This window comes from Carcharodon carcharias, chromosome 2 (genome assembly GCF_017639515.1).
Source record: "Carcharodon carcharias isolate sCarCar2 chromosome 2, sCarCar2.pri, whole genome shotgun sequence".
NCBI lineage: Eukaryota > Metazoa > Chordata > Chondrichthyes > Lamniformes > Lamnidae > Carcharodon > Carcharodon carcharias.
In genome coordinates this window covers 234,174,664-234,191,005 of record NC_054468.1, presented here as the reverse complement: position 1 = coordinate 234,191,005, position 16,342 = coordinate 234,174,664, and the positions used below count along the sequence as shown (strand labels likewise).

The 16,342-nt window shown below is 45.8% G+C and overlaps 1 protein-coding gene across 1 annotated transcript in view; it reads right to left on the bottom strand.

Moving 5' to 3' along the window:
• Positions 1 to 12,614: 12,614 nt before the first annotated feature.
• LOC121275426 (TATA element modulatory factor-like) overlaps positions 12,615 to 16,342 on the bottom strand; it is a 55,079-nt gene continuing 51,351 nt past the window's right edge. The window contains exon 2 of the mRNA XM_041183012.1: positions 12,615 to 14,652. Within this exon, the coding sequence (XP_041038946.1) occupies positions 13,136 to 14,641 (1,506 nt within the window). The 5' untranslated portion in view covers positions 14,642 to 14,652 and the 3' untranslated portion in view covers positions 12,615 to 13,135. The remainder of the gene's footprint in view (positions 14,653 to 16,342) is intronic.

Sequence of the window (16,342 nt, the reverse complement as noted above, 5' to 3'; positions counted from 1 at the left end):
ATGATGGAAAGAAGGTCATTGATGAAGTGGCTGAAGATGCTTGGGCTGAGGACACTACCCTGAGCAGGAGAAGGGTACCGTTGTGTGAAAGAACAACCTGGAACAAGTGACAGATGGTCCTGTAGGGGATGGGGTGGTGGTGGGGGAAAAAAGGATAGAAAATGGGATGGAAGGAGGATTAAAAAAAGGGGATAAAAAAAGAGATAAAGCCATTGATAAGTGAATAAAAATAAAAGCAAAAATAAGTGGTTAAAAAATAAAAATGAATTAGAAAAAAGGGGATAATAAAGGGGTGAGGATGGAGGAGAGAGTTCATGATCTGAAGTTGTTGAATTCAATATTCAGTCCGGAAGGCTGTAAAGTCCCTAGTCGGAAGATGAGGTGCTGTTCCTCCAGTTTGCGTTGGGCTTCACTGGAACAATGCAGCAAGCCAAGGACGGACATGTGGGCATGAGAGCAGGGTGGAGTGTTGAAATGGCAAGCGACAGGGAGGTCTGGGTAATGCTTGCGGGCAGACCGAAGGTGTTCTGCAAAGCGGTCACCCAGTCTGCGTTTGGTCTCCCCAATGTAGAGGAAACCACATTGGGAGCAACGAATGCAGTAGACTAAATTGAAGGAGGTGCAAGTGAAATGCTGCTTCACTTGAAAGGAGTGTTTGGGCTCTTGGACAGAGAGGAGGGAGGAGGTAAAGGGGTAGGTGTTGAACCTTCTGCGATCGAATGGGAAGGGGGTAAGGTGTAGGGGGTGATGGAGGAGTGGACCAAGATGTCCTGGAGGGAATAGTCCCCGTGGAATGCTGCCGGGGGGATGAAGGGAAGATGTGTTTGGTGGTGCCATCGTGCTGGAGTTGACGGAAATGGCAGAGGATGATCCTTTGAATGTGGAGGCTGGTGGGGTGAAAAGTGAGGACAATGGGGACCTTATCTTGGCCCTTGGAGGGAAACAAAGGAGTGTAGGCAGAGGTGCGTGAGATGGGTCAGACACGGCTGAGGCCTTGTCAACCACAGTGGGGGGGAAACCTCAGTTAAGGAAGAAGGAAGACGTCAGAAGTGCCATTTTGGAATGGTGCTTCTGACATGTCCTTGTTCCATTGTTCTGAACATTCCTTGTTCTGTTGCTCCATGGAACTCATTTCTTCCTATCTTGGCTCTGTTCTCTCTCCCCTTGCCCGATCTCTTCTCACCTACATCCACGATTCCGCTGATGCCCTACATCATATCAACAATTCCCCGTTCTCTGGCCCCAACTGCCTCCCCTTCACCATGGACGTCCAATCCCTCGACACCTCCATCCCCTACCGGGATGGTCTGGTGGCTCTCTGCTTCTTCCTCGAACAGAGGCCCGAACAATCCCCATCCACCACTACTCTCCTCCATCTGGCTGAACTTGTTCTCACACTGAACAACTTCTCCTTAAACTCATCTCATAGCCACACCTTTTACTTGGAGGAAGTGAGTACCCGCATGGGCCCCAGTTACGCCTGTCTCTTTATGGGGTATGTGGAACATTCCTTGTTCCAGTCCTACTCAGGCCCCCTCCAACAAATATTTCTCCGGTACATCGATGACTGTTTTGGTTTCACTTCATGCTCTCGTCTGGATTTGGAAAAATTTATTAATTTAGCTTCCAATTTCCACCCTTGTATCACCTTCACATGGTCCATCTCTGGCACTACCCTTCCCTTCCTTGACCTCTCTGTCTCAATTTCTGGTTATAGACTGTCCACCAATATTCATTACAAGCCTTTTGACACAGCTACCTCGACTACAGCTCCTCACACCCCGCTTCCTGTAAGGACTCCATCCCATTCTCTCAGTTCCTTCGCCTCCGTTGCATCTGTTCTGATGATGCCACTTTCCAAAACAGTTCCTCTGACATGTCTTCCTTCTTCCTTAACCGAGGTTTTCCACCCACGGTCGTTGACAGGGCCCTCAACCATGTCCGGCCCATCTCCCGCGCATCTGCCCTCACACATTCCTCTCCCTCCCAGAAACATGATAGGGTCCCCCTTGTCCTCACTTATCACCCCACCAGCCTCCGCATTCAAAGGTTCAACCTCTGCCATTTCCACCAACTCCAGCATGATGCCACCACCAAACACATCTTCCCTTCAGCCCCCCGGCGGCATTCCGCAGGGATCGTTCCCTCTGGGACTCCCTGGTCCACTCCTCCATCACCCCCTACTCCTCAACCCCCTCCCACGGCACCTTCCCATTCGATCGCAGAAGGTGCAACACCTGCCCCTTTATTCCCTCCTTCCTCACTGTCCAAGGGCCCAAACACTCCTTTCAAGTGAAGCAGCTTTTCACTTGCACTTCCCTCAATTTAGTCTATTGCATTCGCTGCTCCCAATGCGGTTTCCTCTACATTGGAGAGCCCAAGTGCAGACTGGGTGACTGCTTTGTGAACACCTTCTGTCTGTCTGCAAGCATGACCCAGACTCCCTGTCGCTTGCCATTTTAACATTCCACCCTGTTCTCATGCCCACATGTCCGTCCTTGGCTTGCTGCATTGTTCCAGTGAAGCTCAACGCAAACTGGAGGAACAACACCTCATCTTCCGACTAGGCACTTTATAGCTTTCCGGACTGAATATTGACTTCAACAGCATCAGACCATGAACTCTCTCCTCCCTCCCCACCCCCTGTTTTTAATCCCCTTTTTTATACATTCATTTTTTTATCCAGTTATTTTTATGTTTATTCATTTATCAATGGTTTTATCCCCTTTTTAAAATCCCCCTTCTATTCCATTTTCGATCCTTTTTTTCCCCACCTCTGCTCCTTGCCCCCCACCCCATCCCCACAGGGTTATCTGTTACTTGTTCCATGTTGTTCTTTCACAGAATAATACCCTTTTGCTGCTGTTATCACATTCTGCTTCTTACTTTTATAATACTATCAGCACCTTTTTCACCACTAATCACTACCATTAACAACCCCTTTATCCTTTTGTCCTTGACATCTTTGTCAATCTCTCCTTTGCTCCCACCTATCACTGGCCTTCTATCCAGCTTCACCTCCCTTGAAATATATACTGTTTATCACATTTCCACTTCTCCTCATCTCTGAAGAAGGGTCATACGGAATTGAAATGTTAACTCTTGTTTCTCTCTCCACAGATGCTGCCAGAGCTGCTGAGTTTTTCCAGCATTTTTTGTTTTTGTACCACAACCATCTTCCTTTGTGCTAGGTATGACTCCAACCAGCGGAGAGTTTTCCCCCCGATTCCCATTGACTCCAGTTTTGCTAGGGCTCCTTGATGCCACACTCAGTCAAATGCGGCCTTGATGTCGAGGGCAGTCACTCTCACCTCACCTCAGGAGTTCAGCTCCTTTGTCAATGTTTGAACCAAGGCTGTAATGAGGTCAGGATCAGAGTGATCCTGGTGGAACCCAAACTGAGCATCAGTGAGCAGGTTATTGCCAAGCAAGTGCCATTTGATAGCACTGTTGATGACCCCTTCCATCAGTTTGATTTACCACATCTTCCCACATTTGATTCCTTGGCTGCACTTCTCTCTACTTCCCCATTTATGCAGCTCGGAAGAACACCAGCCCATGCACGGTTCAGGTGTAGACTGTCCCAATGGCACAGACCCCACCTTCCCTAATACTGGTGCCAGTGGTCCACGAACTGGGACCCCCTTCTCCCACACCAGTTCTTTAAGCCACACATTCATCTCCCTAACCTGATTTGTCCTTTGCCAATTTGCATGTGGCTCAGGTAATAATCCAGAGATTATGACCTTTGGGGTTTTACTTCTTAATTTGGTGCCTAGGTCCTCATACTGACTATGCAAGAACCTCCTTCTCTGTCCTGCCTTTGTCGTTGGTACCTGCATGGACCATGACGACTCGGTCTTCCCCTTCCCATTGCAAGTTCCTCTCCAGCGCCAAGCAGATGTCCTGAACCCTGGCACTGGGCAGGCAACGCAGCCATCTGGACTCGTGCCCTTTGCTGCAGACTAAGGCCTGAATTTGCAGCTTGGAGGACGGGCCTGAGGGTGGTGGGAAACAGACTGACGGCTGTGATTTCATGCTGGCTGGCCAATTAACAGCTGTCCACTGTGAAGCGTGCACTGAAATGCTCAGTGCTGCTGGGCTGGGTGGGAGGGGAGCGCGGAATGAAAGCTCACTGAAGGTCGAGAGCTGCCTCAGGGGGCTGGAGAATTTAAATACAAAAAAATAAAGGTTTTAAAAACCATGAAAAAATGTCCACGCATCAGAAACAGTTACCGGAACATAGATAAGATGAAAATTCTGCCTAAACATTTTTTTTATTTAACGGCGGAAACCTCATCCTACCCTTAGATGAGGGTTCCTGAAAAATGCAAAGGCTGCCTGGCTGATTCACCTGCCCACCAACCGAAGGTTGGACAGGCAACAAAATATCCCACTTACTTGCGCTGTTAATGGGTTTAATAGCCCTCTTAACTGATAACTGAGTTTAGCGCAGGCCCGTCAACCGAAATATCGTGTGATGACATCGGGATGCTCACCCACCATCATCATGTGCTATTTTACATTAGAGTGTGTCATGTGTGTGAAAAATTTTGCCCTAAGTGGCAGACTAATCACTTTAAACTCAGCAAATGAGGAGGCTATCCCCTGACTTCAGGGAGATAAGGTAGGGGAGTGGGATTAGGTAGAATGCTGTTTCAAAGAGCCAGCTCAGACTTGATGGCCCGAGCAGCCTCCTTCTGCACGTAAAGGTTCTGTAATTTGCATTCACTAAATAAATAAATAGGACACAGAGTTTGCAAAGTGATATACACAGGTTATGTGAGTGACCAACAATGTAGGTACATGGTTTATGATGTGCAGAAGTGTGAACTTGTTCACTTTGGTCATCAGAATAGAAAAGCAGAGTTTTTTTTTAAAAGGTGTGAAACTTGAAAGTGTTGATGTCCAGAGAGAGTTGGGTGCACATGTACAAGGAATGCAGGAAGTTAACATGCAGGTGCAGCAAGCAGTTAGGAAGGCAAACGGCATGTTGGCCTTTATTGCAAGGGGATTGGAGTACAAGAATAAAGAAATCTTGCTACAGTTGTGCAGGGTTTTAGTGAGACCACATCCATCTGGAATACCGTGTCCACATTTAAGAAAGGATACTTACATTGGAGGCACTACAGCGAAGGTTCACTGGATTGGTCCCTGGGATGAGGGGGTTGCCCCTATGATGCAAGGCTGAGTAAATTGGGTCAATGTTCTTTCTTTTTATTCATTCTTGGGATGTGGGCATCACTGGCTGGGCAGAATGCATTTTGAAGAGTCAACCATATTGCTGTAGGTCTGGATTCACATGTGGACAGCAGGTTTCCTTCCCTAAAGGGCCTTAGTAAACCCGATGGGTTTTTACCAACAATCGACAATGGGCATCATTAAACTTTTAATTCCAGATTTTTAGTGAATTCAAACTCCACCATCTGCCTTGGTGGGATTTGGACCCGGATCCCCAGAGCATTACCCTGGGTCTCTGGATTACTAGTCCAGCAACAATACCACCATGCCATCGCCTCTCTGGAGTGCAGAAGAGTGAGGGGTAACCTCATTGAAGCATTCAGGATTCTGAAGGGGTTTGATCAGGTGGACACTGAAAGGATATTTCCACTGTTTGGGGAATCTAAATAAGGTGCTGATCCTTTCGGACTGTGTTATGACATAGAAGGTGGGAAATGCAGAGCCGTTCAAATCCCAGAGGGAAACTTGAAACAACTGTCACAACTAATTTTCAATTTGTCTGTTTTGAGATGTGGGCTTTGAATTCAGTAATAATTCAGAATTTCCTTCTACTCATTTTCCCTGACTACCCACCTTCCTTTCACCTTCCCACTTTCTATCCTTTTCTGATTTAAAAGGATGACAACAAAGAGGTTTAGATCTATGAACTAACTCATAATCATCAGCTATCTCTGCTGCTTGTCTTACCGTTTTAACCCTCTGTTCCTCCACACGGGTTCTCACTACCGAAGGAATTCAATCTTTAAATTCTTCCAAAATAATTACTTCTAAGGGCCACTTATGTCTCTTTCTTTAATGCCCATATCCACTTGTCAAAATTATTTTGTTTTACTCTTTCAAACTCAATATAAATTTACCTAGGCTCTTTTCTCATGTTCCTAAATTTCTGCCTGTGCACCTCAGGAACCAACTCATATGCACTCAAAATGGCCACTGACATTTCTTCTGACAGTAAAGCATAAACCTCATGAGGTCTACCCACCAACCTGGATTGTAACAACAATATCCAGTTTTCCTGTGGCCATTTCATCTGTTTAGTTATCTTCTCAAATGAAGCAAAAAATGCTTCCATATCCCTTTCCTCAACCTTTGGGAGAGCTGATACAAATTTAAACATCTCCCCACCGAGTTTTAGGTTAAAGGCTCTTTCATCATCAGAATGTTCCTCAGAATCTGAGGTCTCTTTTTTAACTTCAAGCTGTTTAAGCTGGTATACCCTTTCTCTTTCCTTCTCTCTTTCGCTTGCCTCTCTTTCTTTATCCTTCACTCATACCTGGAATTTCAGTTCCAGTTTCTTTTCTTTCTCCTGCCTTTCTGATTGCACCCTTTGAAATACCTTTCCTTTTCTGCCCTTTCTCTTTCCTTTTATGCTGCCTCTGGCTCAGGTTCCTTTGCTTGTTCAAGTTCAAGTATCTTCATTTGTAACTGAACTCTCACTACCCCCAGCTGTGACTCACTAGTGTCAGGTATCACAGAATCACACAGTGCAGGAGAGGCCCTTCGGCCCATCGAGTCTGCACCAACATGTGAGAAACACCTGACCTACCTACCTAATCCCATTTACCAGCACTTGGCCCATAGCCTTGAATGTTATGATGTGCCAAGTGCTCATCCAGGTACTTTTTAAAGGATGTGAGGCAACCCACCTCCGCCACCCTCCCAGGCAGTGCATTCCAGACCCTCACCACCCTCTGGGTAAAAAGGTTTTTCCTCACATCCCCTCCTAAACCTCCTGCCCCTCACCTTGAACTTATGTCCCCTTGTGACTGACCCTTCAACTAAGGGGAATAGCTGCTCCCTATCCACCCTGTCCATACCCCTCATAATCTTGTACACCTCGATCAGGTCGCCTCTCAGTCTTCTCTGATCCAACAAAAACAACCCAAGTCTATCCAACCTCTCTTCATAACTTAAATGTTTCATCCCAGGCAACATCCTGGTGAATCTCCTCTGCATTCCCTCCAGTGCAATCACATCCTTCCTATAATGTGGTGACCAGAACTGCACACAGTACTCCAGCTGTGGCCTCACCAAGGTTCTATACAACTCCAACATGACCTCCATACCTTTGTAACCAATACCTTGATTGATAAAGGCAAGTGTCCCATGTGCCTTTTTGCACCACCCCACTAACATGCCCCTCCGCCTTCAGAGATCTATGGACACACACGCCAAGGTCCCTTTGTTCCTCAGAACTTCCTAGTGTCATGCCGTTCATTGAATACTTCCTTGTCAAATTATTCCTTCCAAAGTGTATCACCTCACACTTTTCAGGGTTAAATTCCATCTGCCACTTATCTGTCCATTTGACCATCCCATCTATATCCTCCTGTAGCCCAAGACACTCAAGCTCACTGTTAACCACCCGGCCAATCTTTGTGTCATCCGCAAACTTACTAATCCTACCCCCACATAGTCATCTATGTCATTTATATAAATGATAAATAATAGGGGACCCAGCACAGATCCCTGTGGTACGCCACTGGACACTGGCTTCCAGTCACTAAAGCATCCTTCTGTCATCACCTTCTGTCTCCTACAATTAAGCCAATTTTGAATCCATCTTATCAAATTACCCTGTATCCCATGTGCATTTGCCTTCTTTATAAGTCTCCCATGTGGGACCTTGTCAAAGGTTTTGCTGAAATCCATATAAACTACATCAACTGCACTACCCTCATCTACACACCTGGTCACCCCCTCAAAACATTCAATCAAATTTGTTAGGCATGACCTCCCTCTGACAAAGCCATGCTGTCTATCCCTGATCAAACCCTGTCTCTCCAAGTGGAGATAGATTCTCTCCTTCAGAACTTTTTCCAATAGCTTCCCTACCACTGACGTGAGACTCACTGGCCTGTAGTTTCCTGGTTTATCTCTACAACCCTTCTTAAATAGCGGAAGCACATTAGCTGTTCTCCAGTCCTCTGGCACCTCCCCAGTGGCCAGAGAGGAATTAAAAATTTGGGTCAGAGCCCCTGCGATCTCCTCCCTTGCCTCCCTCAGCTCTCTGGGATATAAACCATCCAGACCTGGAGATTTTTCCACTTTTGAGCCTGCCAGCACCTCCAATACCTTGTCATTCCCTCTATCAATTTGCTTAAGAACCTCGCAGTCTCTCTCCCTGAGTTTGATACCTTCATCCTCATTCTCTTGGGTGAAGACAGATGTGAAGTATTCATTCAACACTCTAGCGATGTCCTCTGGCTCCACCCATAGATTGCCCCCTTGGTCCCTTATGGGCCCTACTCTTTCCCTGGTTATCCTCTTCCCATTGATATACTTATAGAATATCTTGGGATTTTCCCTACTTTTACCAGCCACAACTTTCTCATATCCCCTCTTTGCTCTCCTAATTGCTTTCTTAAGCTCCACCCTGCACTGTCTGTTCTCCACTAATGCCTCTGCTGATTTACTTCTCTTGCACCTGCTAAAAGCCTCTCTTTTCCTTCTCATCGTAACCTGAATATCTCTGGTCATCCATGGTGTTCTGGGCTTGTTGCTCCTTCCTATCACCCTAGAGGGAACATGTTGAGCCTGTTCCCTCCCCATTTCCTTTTTGAACACCCCCCACTGTTCCTCTGTAGGTTTCCCCACAAGTAACTGTTCCCAGTCTACCTTGGCCAGATCCTGCCTTATTTTACTAAAATCCACTTTCCCCCAATTCAAAACATCATTTCCAACTTTAAATACTGTGTCATTCTTTCAATTATATCTGCTTTCTTAGCCCCTGCAGGTAACCCCAATTGTAATTTATCTGCCAATTCCATTAATTTAACTTTAGTTACCTTTTGTAAACCAGCCAAAGTTATAACTTCGACTCTCAGACAAGTCTGAGCAACTGCCAAAGCCGTATTGCAGTCTCACCACTACAAAAAATCCTCACCCCAACTCCTGAATTCCAAGTGCTTCTCATACTTGTAACCTTAAGATTCACCAACTTCAAACCGATCAAGGGATTTCAAATATGCGCTGGATGAGCCCCCAATTTTTGTTATGACATTGCAGATGGTAAATGCTGAGTTGTTCAAATTCCAGAGGGGGATCTTGAAACAGCTGTCACAGCCAATTTTCAATTTGCACATTTTGAGATGCGGGCTTTGAATTCAGTAATAATAAGAACATCGAATCTTATGAGGTTTTCATAATACTAAATTAAACATTAATTAACAAGAAAAATGACTTTCAAGCACATCTATGTCTATAAATTACTACTATAATAACTTCTAAATCCCCCAATTAGCTTAACTCCCAGTTACAATTTCATTAAGGCAACAGTAAGACACAGATTTTAAAAGACCCAGGTAAAGTAAACGATACCCTGAACAGTCGGACTCAAAGTGAGTTCTCTTAACTTCAGTCCCTGGAGGCAGCAGTTTGGTACATACAGGCTGAAGGCATTTCACACTCGTTAGATCTTAAAATGCCTGCCTTTACAAACAGCCTCCTCTCCTTCATACATATTTTCCCCTTTGAATGCAAATTCCCATTGTTTCACTATGTCTTTGGACATTCTGATAATAAAAATCTCTCGCAGCACTAAGCTTTACCAGTAAACTTGTGAAAAATAAAAACCTGGCCAGGTGACACATTTCTCTCCTCCTTTGAAAACAATCTAGCTTGGTTTATTTAAAAATGCAATTTGCCCCCTTTACACTTCACATACTAAAACTTCTCCATGTCTACCTAACTGACATTTCAAACCTAACTTCTCTTCCTACCTCAAAGCACACAGATTAGCTGCCTCTACTTCAATTAAATCTCACACACACATAGGCATATAGACAGAGGCTGTTTTAGAATAAATTCCAATAACCTTATGGACATTATCATATCTTCCTGACAGACTGAAATGGGGAGAAATTACTTCACTGAAAGGGTTGTGAATCTTTGGAATTCTCTACCCCAGAGGGTTGTGGATGCTCCATTGTTGAATATATTTAAGGCTGGGATGGACAGATTTTCGGTTTTCAAGGAATCAATGGATATGGGGAATGGGCAGGAAAGTGGAGTTGAAGCCCAAGATTAACCATGGTCGTATTAGATGGTGGAACAGGCTTGAAAGGCTGTTTGGCTCTCCCCTGCTTCTAGTTCTTCTGTTGTTCTGACTGTTAAAAGTATCTCAAAGTGTGAAGGAAGTAAAAGGTACAGTGACACTTTGTGATCTGTTAATTGGGTATAATGTAATGTTCTTTATTTCATTTTCGATCTCTATATGGTTTTAAAATGATACAGAATACTCAAGCATCAATCAAATGTGAGAAATTTATCTGATTGTATCTTCCAGAATCATTCAAAACTTTGCATTAATTCAAAGAATTCTCCAAACTTACTGTTGGATTTCACAAATTTAGAGACTTCGTTCAAACAACAAATAGGAGCTGACCTGTGGGGAGAGCTGGTTATAGAGTCTTAGAGCCATAGAGGTCTATAGCACAGAACAAGGCCCTTCGGCCCAACAAAGTCTGCGCCGGTCAAACAAGTACCTAACTATTCTAATCCCATTTTCCAGTACTAGGCCCATAACCTTGTATGCCCTGGCATCGCAAGTGCACATCCAAATACTTCTTAAATGTTATGAGGGTTTCTGCCTCTATCACCCTTTCAGGCAGTGAGTTCCAGATTCCCACCACCCTCTGGGTGAAAGAATTCTTCCTCACATCCCCTCTAAACCTCCTGCCCCTTACCTTAAATCTATGCCCCCTGGTTATTGATCCCTCCACCAAGGGGAAAAGTTCCTTCCTGTCTACTCTATCTATGCCCCTTGTAATTTTATACACCTCAATCACATACCCCCCTCAATCTCCTCTGCTCCAGGGAAAATAACCCTAGTTTATCCAATCTCTCCTCATAACTAAAACTCTTGTGATATCACTCTTGTTATTTTCAACAAGAACTAACTGCAGGACACTCTTCCCAGGCAGCTTCACCATGATGCTGACTGCGAGTCACTCTTCCCAGACTGCTTCACCGTGATGCTGACTGCGAGTCACTCTTCCCAGACTGCTTCACCGTGATGCTGACTGTGGGACACTCTTCCCAGACTGCTTCACCACAATGCTGACTGTGGGACACTCTTCCCAGACTGCTTCACCGCGGTGCTGACTGCGGGACACTGAGAAGCACTGAGATTCCAGGGCTGGGGAGAGGTGGTTGGTGATTGGATCAGGGATTCCAGGGGTAGAGGGAGGTGGTTAGTGATTGGATCAGAGATTCCAGGGATGGGGAGAGGTGGTTGGTGTTTGGACAGAGGTTCCAGGTACAGCGAGAGTTTGCTGGTGATTGGACAGGGATTCCAGGGCTGGGGAGAGGTGGTTGGTGATTGGGTAGAGGGAGTGGGTAGAGGGAGGTGGTTAGTGATTGGATCAGAGATTCCAGGGACAGCGAGAGCTGGTTGGTGATTGGACAGAAGTTCCAGGATGGGGAGAAGTGGTTGGTGATTGGACAGATGTTCCAGGATGGGGAGAAGTGGTTGGTGATTGGACAGATGTTCCAGGATGGGGAGAAGTGGTAGGTGATTGGACAGAGGCTCCAGGATGGGGAGAAGTGGTTGGTGATTGGACAGAGGCTCCAGGATGGGGAGAAGTGATTGGTGATTGGACAGATGTTCCAGGATGGGGAGAAGTGGTTGGTGATTGGACAGAGGCTCCAGGATGGGGAGAAGTGGTTGGTGATTGGACAGAGGCTCCAGGATGGGGAGAAGTGGTAGGTGATTGGACAGAGGCTCCAGGATGGGGAGAAGTGGTTGGTGATTGGACAGAGGCTCCAGGATGGGGAGAAGTGATTGGTGATTGGACAGAGGCTCCAGGATGGGGAGAAGTGGTTGGTGCTTGGACAGAGGCTCCAGGATGGGGAGAAGTGGTTGGTGATTGGACAGAGGCTCCAGGATGGGGAGAAGTGGTTGGTGATTGGACAGAGGCTCCAGGATGGGGAGAAGTGGTTGGTGATTGGATCAGGGATTCCAGGGGTAGAGGGAGGTGGTTAGTGATTGGATCAGAGATTCCAGGGATGGGGAGAAGTGGTTGGTGATTGGACAGAGGCTCCAGGATGGGGAGAAGTGGTTGGTGATTGGACAGAGGCTCCAGGATGGGGAGAAGTGGTTGGTGATTGGACAGAGGCTCCAGGATGGGGAGAAGTGGTTGGTGATTGGACAGAGGCTCCAGGATGGGGAGAAGTGGTTGGTGATTGGACAGAGGCTCCAGGATGGGGAGAAGTGGTTGGTGATTGGACAGAGGCTCCAGAATGGGGAGAAGTGGTTGGTGATTGGACCCTGATTCAATGGGATTTTGTATAATTTTGCTGGACCTCAGCCATGAGTACAGCTGCAGAAATGATCCTTTCTGAGATATTAATTCACTTAAAGCTCCTGATAGTCCCCTTATCAGCTTTTAACAAAGGCAATGTTATAATTGTGTTGGACTTTAGTCTTAATTTAGACTGGACAAATTGAAATGGCAAAGTTACTTTGGAAGATGAGTTTGTAGAATTCTTTCATGACAGTTTCCTGGAAAATACATTGTGGAACCAACTGGCAGGTAAAGCTATTTTAGTCTAGAACTGTACAATGAGGCAGGTTTGATTAGTAATCTTATCATAAAAAATTACCTGGAGAAAAGTGGTTGTAAACAACTTAATATGGAATTCAACAGTGAGAGCGACATCTTGGAGCCCAAAACAAGAATTTTAAAGTGAATTACATAGGTATGAGGGGAGAGCTGGCTAACAGCATGATCATTTCAGACTGAGATGAGAAGAAACATCTTCCCTCAAAGGGATGTGAATCTTTGGCATTCTCTTAACTGTGTTCCTCTCCGCAGATGATGTCAGACCTGCTGAGTTTGTCCAGCTATTTTTATTTTTGTTTTGGATTTCCAGCATCTGCAGTTTTTTGCTTTTATGTCAGTTTTTCGATGGCTTCAATTCCATTCTTTCTAAACTCTTCTTGATTCTTAGTGACCTTTTTCTGTATTTCCTCTCTTGCTGCACAACATTTTTTCTGGATCTGCTTAAACTTGTGTTCCGGCCCCTGTCCAAGCAACAATGGCCTCAGGTCTCTCAGTGGATTCTTAAGGTATTTGTCGTAAATCTCCACGTAGTTTTTTGACATGGCACCAATGATGCTTATGGTGCTGACTGCCTGGTATACTTGGATCTGACTCCTGGTTAACATCCCTGGAGCACTCAGTGTGCCTCCATCACCCACAGCACCAAGCTCTTGTAATGCCTTCAGACAATCTTCAATTACCTTGGGTATGATTTGAATGAAGTTGATCATCTTTGACCAGTGGGTTTTGATGCTCCCAAGAGCCCCAAGCCCTTTGACCATCAGCTCCAGACTTGTACTGATATTGCTCTCCTCTGTCCGATTGTCCTTTATCTCTCTCAAAAATGTCTCATTCTCTTCACCCAAACTTTTCATCTTGTCAAGACATTTCTGGTAATTATTGTTTGATTCCTCCAACTTGCATTGGACTTCCTGGATCTTCGCTGCTGCTTGCTCTCTGACTGTCTTGAGGAAATTGTTGATTTCAGTGTTTGATTCCGAAAATTCTTTGCTGCTGAGTTGAGCTGACAGCTCGATGAGGAACATGACCCCTTTTCTCAGCTCCTCTAAGCTCATTATTGGGTTGGTCAACCTGCTCGCTAGCTCAATAATTTTTGGGAGCAGCTCCTTCATCTTCTTCAATCCTTCCAAACAAAGCTCATCAACGAAAGCACTGGAATTTACATCAGTGTATTCATTGCGGAGTTCCTGACGCTTCTGGGAAACCTCATTCCATTCTTTGTCTAAATCTTCCTTCTCTTTCTCTATTAACTCATTCCTTTGTTTGGTTTCCTCCAAGGTTTTCCTTACTTCTTCCAGTTTATCCTGGCTGGCAATCTGAGAAGCTGCACACATCTCTAGGAGCTCACTGAAGAGGTCACTCAGATTGGAGAGCTCAGTTACCACAGAGTCAGCCTTTTCCTTGCACTGATCTGCACAGCTCTTAATGCTGCTCAGTTGACAGTGGAAGTCTTTGTCCTGAGTTGACCCTTCAGCCACATTCTTCACATGGACAGTGATCCCCTCACAGGAGATCTGCATTTGCTCCAGATTATTGCGGGTCTCTTGAAACGACTTTACAGTTTGGTTGCAAATATTCATCAGGCAACTGGATAATGATTGTGGATTTTGAAACTTGGACTTCTTGTTTGCACTTCCTTGATTGAGTTTAATGTCCTTTGATCTTGCAGCCTGCTGAATTAATTCACTTAAAATAGTGATAGATTCAATTGTTGGCAGCAGAAGTTTCTCCCAGCTAAACTGGGACTGCATCATCAGATCAAAGCATTTTGAAACTTGCTCTTTGCTGGGGAGTTGGGTCTTGGGCTGTGTAACCTGGGACTGCTTGTCCGACATACTGATAGTTCCTGCAATGAGAGAGCACAACGAGAAGAACTCAAACATCCTGTCATCCAAGGAGAACAACCTCAGTTTCTCCAACCTAACCTTATAAGTAAAACCCCCATTCCTGGAACCATTCTGGAAAATCTCCTCTGCAACACCATAAGGACCCTTCCTAAAGTATCCTTTTACTATTCATTTGTGGGATGTGGGCTTCGCTGGCTGGGCCAGCATTTATTGCCCGTCCCTAATTGCCCTTGAGAAGGTGGAGGTGAGCTGCCTTCTTGAACCGCTGCAGTCCAGCGACAGTGAAGGAATGGTGATATATTTCCAAGTCAGGATGATGAGTGACCTGGAGGGGAACTTCCAGATGGTGGTGTTCCCATCTGTCTGCTGCCCTTGTCCTACTAGATGACACAGGCTGTGGGTTTAGCGCTTTCCCCCCCACTGCTGAAACACTGAAGCGTGGTGGAGAAGTATTACTGGCGCGGATACATGGCCTCATCTTCCTTATCCTGATGGAGGAGAGCATGTCAGGATATGTCAGACATTGTAATCACGACCACATTCAAGAAAGGTGACAAGTCTGACTGTGGTAACTATAGAAGACTCTCCCTGCTGTCAGCCACAGGGAAAGTCAGCGCAAGAATCCTCCTCAATCACCCTCTCCCTGTGTTTGAAGACCTCCTCCCAGAGCCACATTCCAGATTCCACCTACTAAAGGGCACAACGGATCCTTACTGTGCGACAACTGCAAGAGAAATGCAGGAACAGCACCAACCCTTCCACATGACCTTCTTTGACTTCCCAAAAGTCTTCGGCACACAAACAAGAAGGATTATGGAGCATTCTCCTCTGTTTTGGCTGCCCCCAAGTTTGTCACCATCCTCCATCTGCTCCACGATGAATGCAAGCCACGATCCTGACCAATGGCTCCATAACAGACCCAATCCATGTTTGAACCAGAGTCAAGCAAGGCTGTGTCATCAACACTCTTCTCGACCTTCCTTGCTGCAATGCTCCATCTCACCCTCAGCACGCTCCCCACTGGAGTGCAGCTAAACTATGGAACATGCAGGAACCTGTTCAACCTCCGCTGCCTGCAGGCCAGATCCAAGGTCATTGAAACATAGAACATATAAAACAGGAGCAGGAGTAGGCCATTCGGCCCTTCGAGCCTGCTCCAGCATTCAATTTGATCATGGCTGATCATCCAACTCAATAGCCTGCTTCCACTTTCTCCCCATATCCTTTGATCCCTTTCGCCCCAAGAGCTATATCTAACTCCTTCTTGAAAACATACAATGTTTTGGCCTCAACTACTTTCTGTGGTAGCGAATTCCACAGGCTCACCACTCTCTGGGTGAAGAAATTTCTCCTCATCTCGGTCCTAAATGGTCTACCCCATATCCTCAGACTGTGACCCCTGGTTCTGGACTCCCCCACCATTGGGAACATCCTTCCTGCATCTACCCTGTCTAGTCCTGTTAGAATTTTATAGATTTCTATGAGATCCCCCCTCATTCTTCTGAACTCCAGTGAATATAATCCGAACCGACTCAATCTCTCCTCATATGTCAGTCCCACCATCCCAGGGATCAGTCTAGTAAACCTTCGCTGCACTCCCTCAATAGCAAGAACATCCTTCCTCAGATAAGGAGAGCAAAACTGCACACACTATTCCAGGTGTGGTCTCACCAAGGCCCTGTACAATTG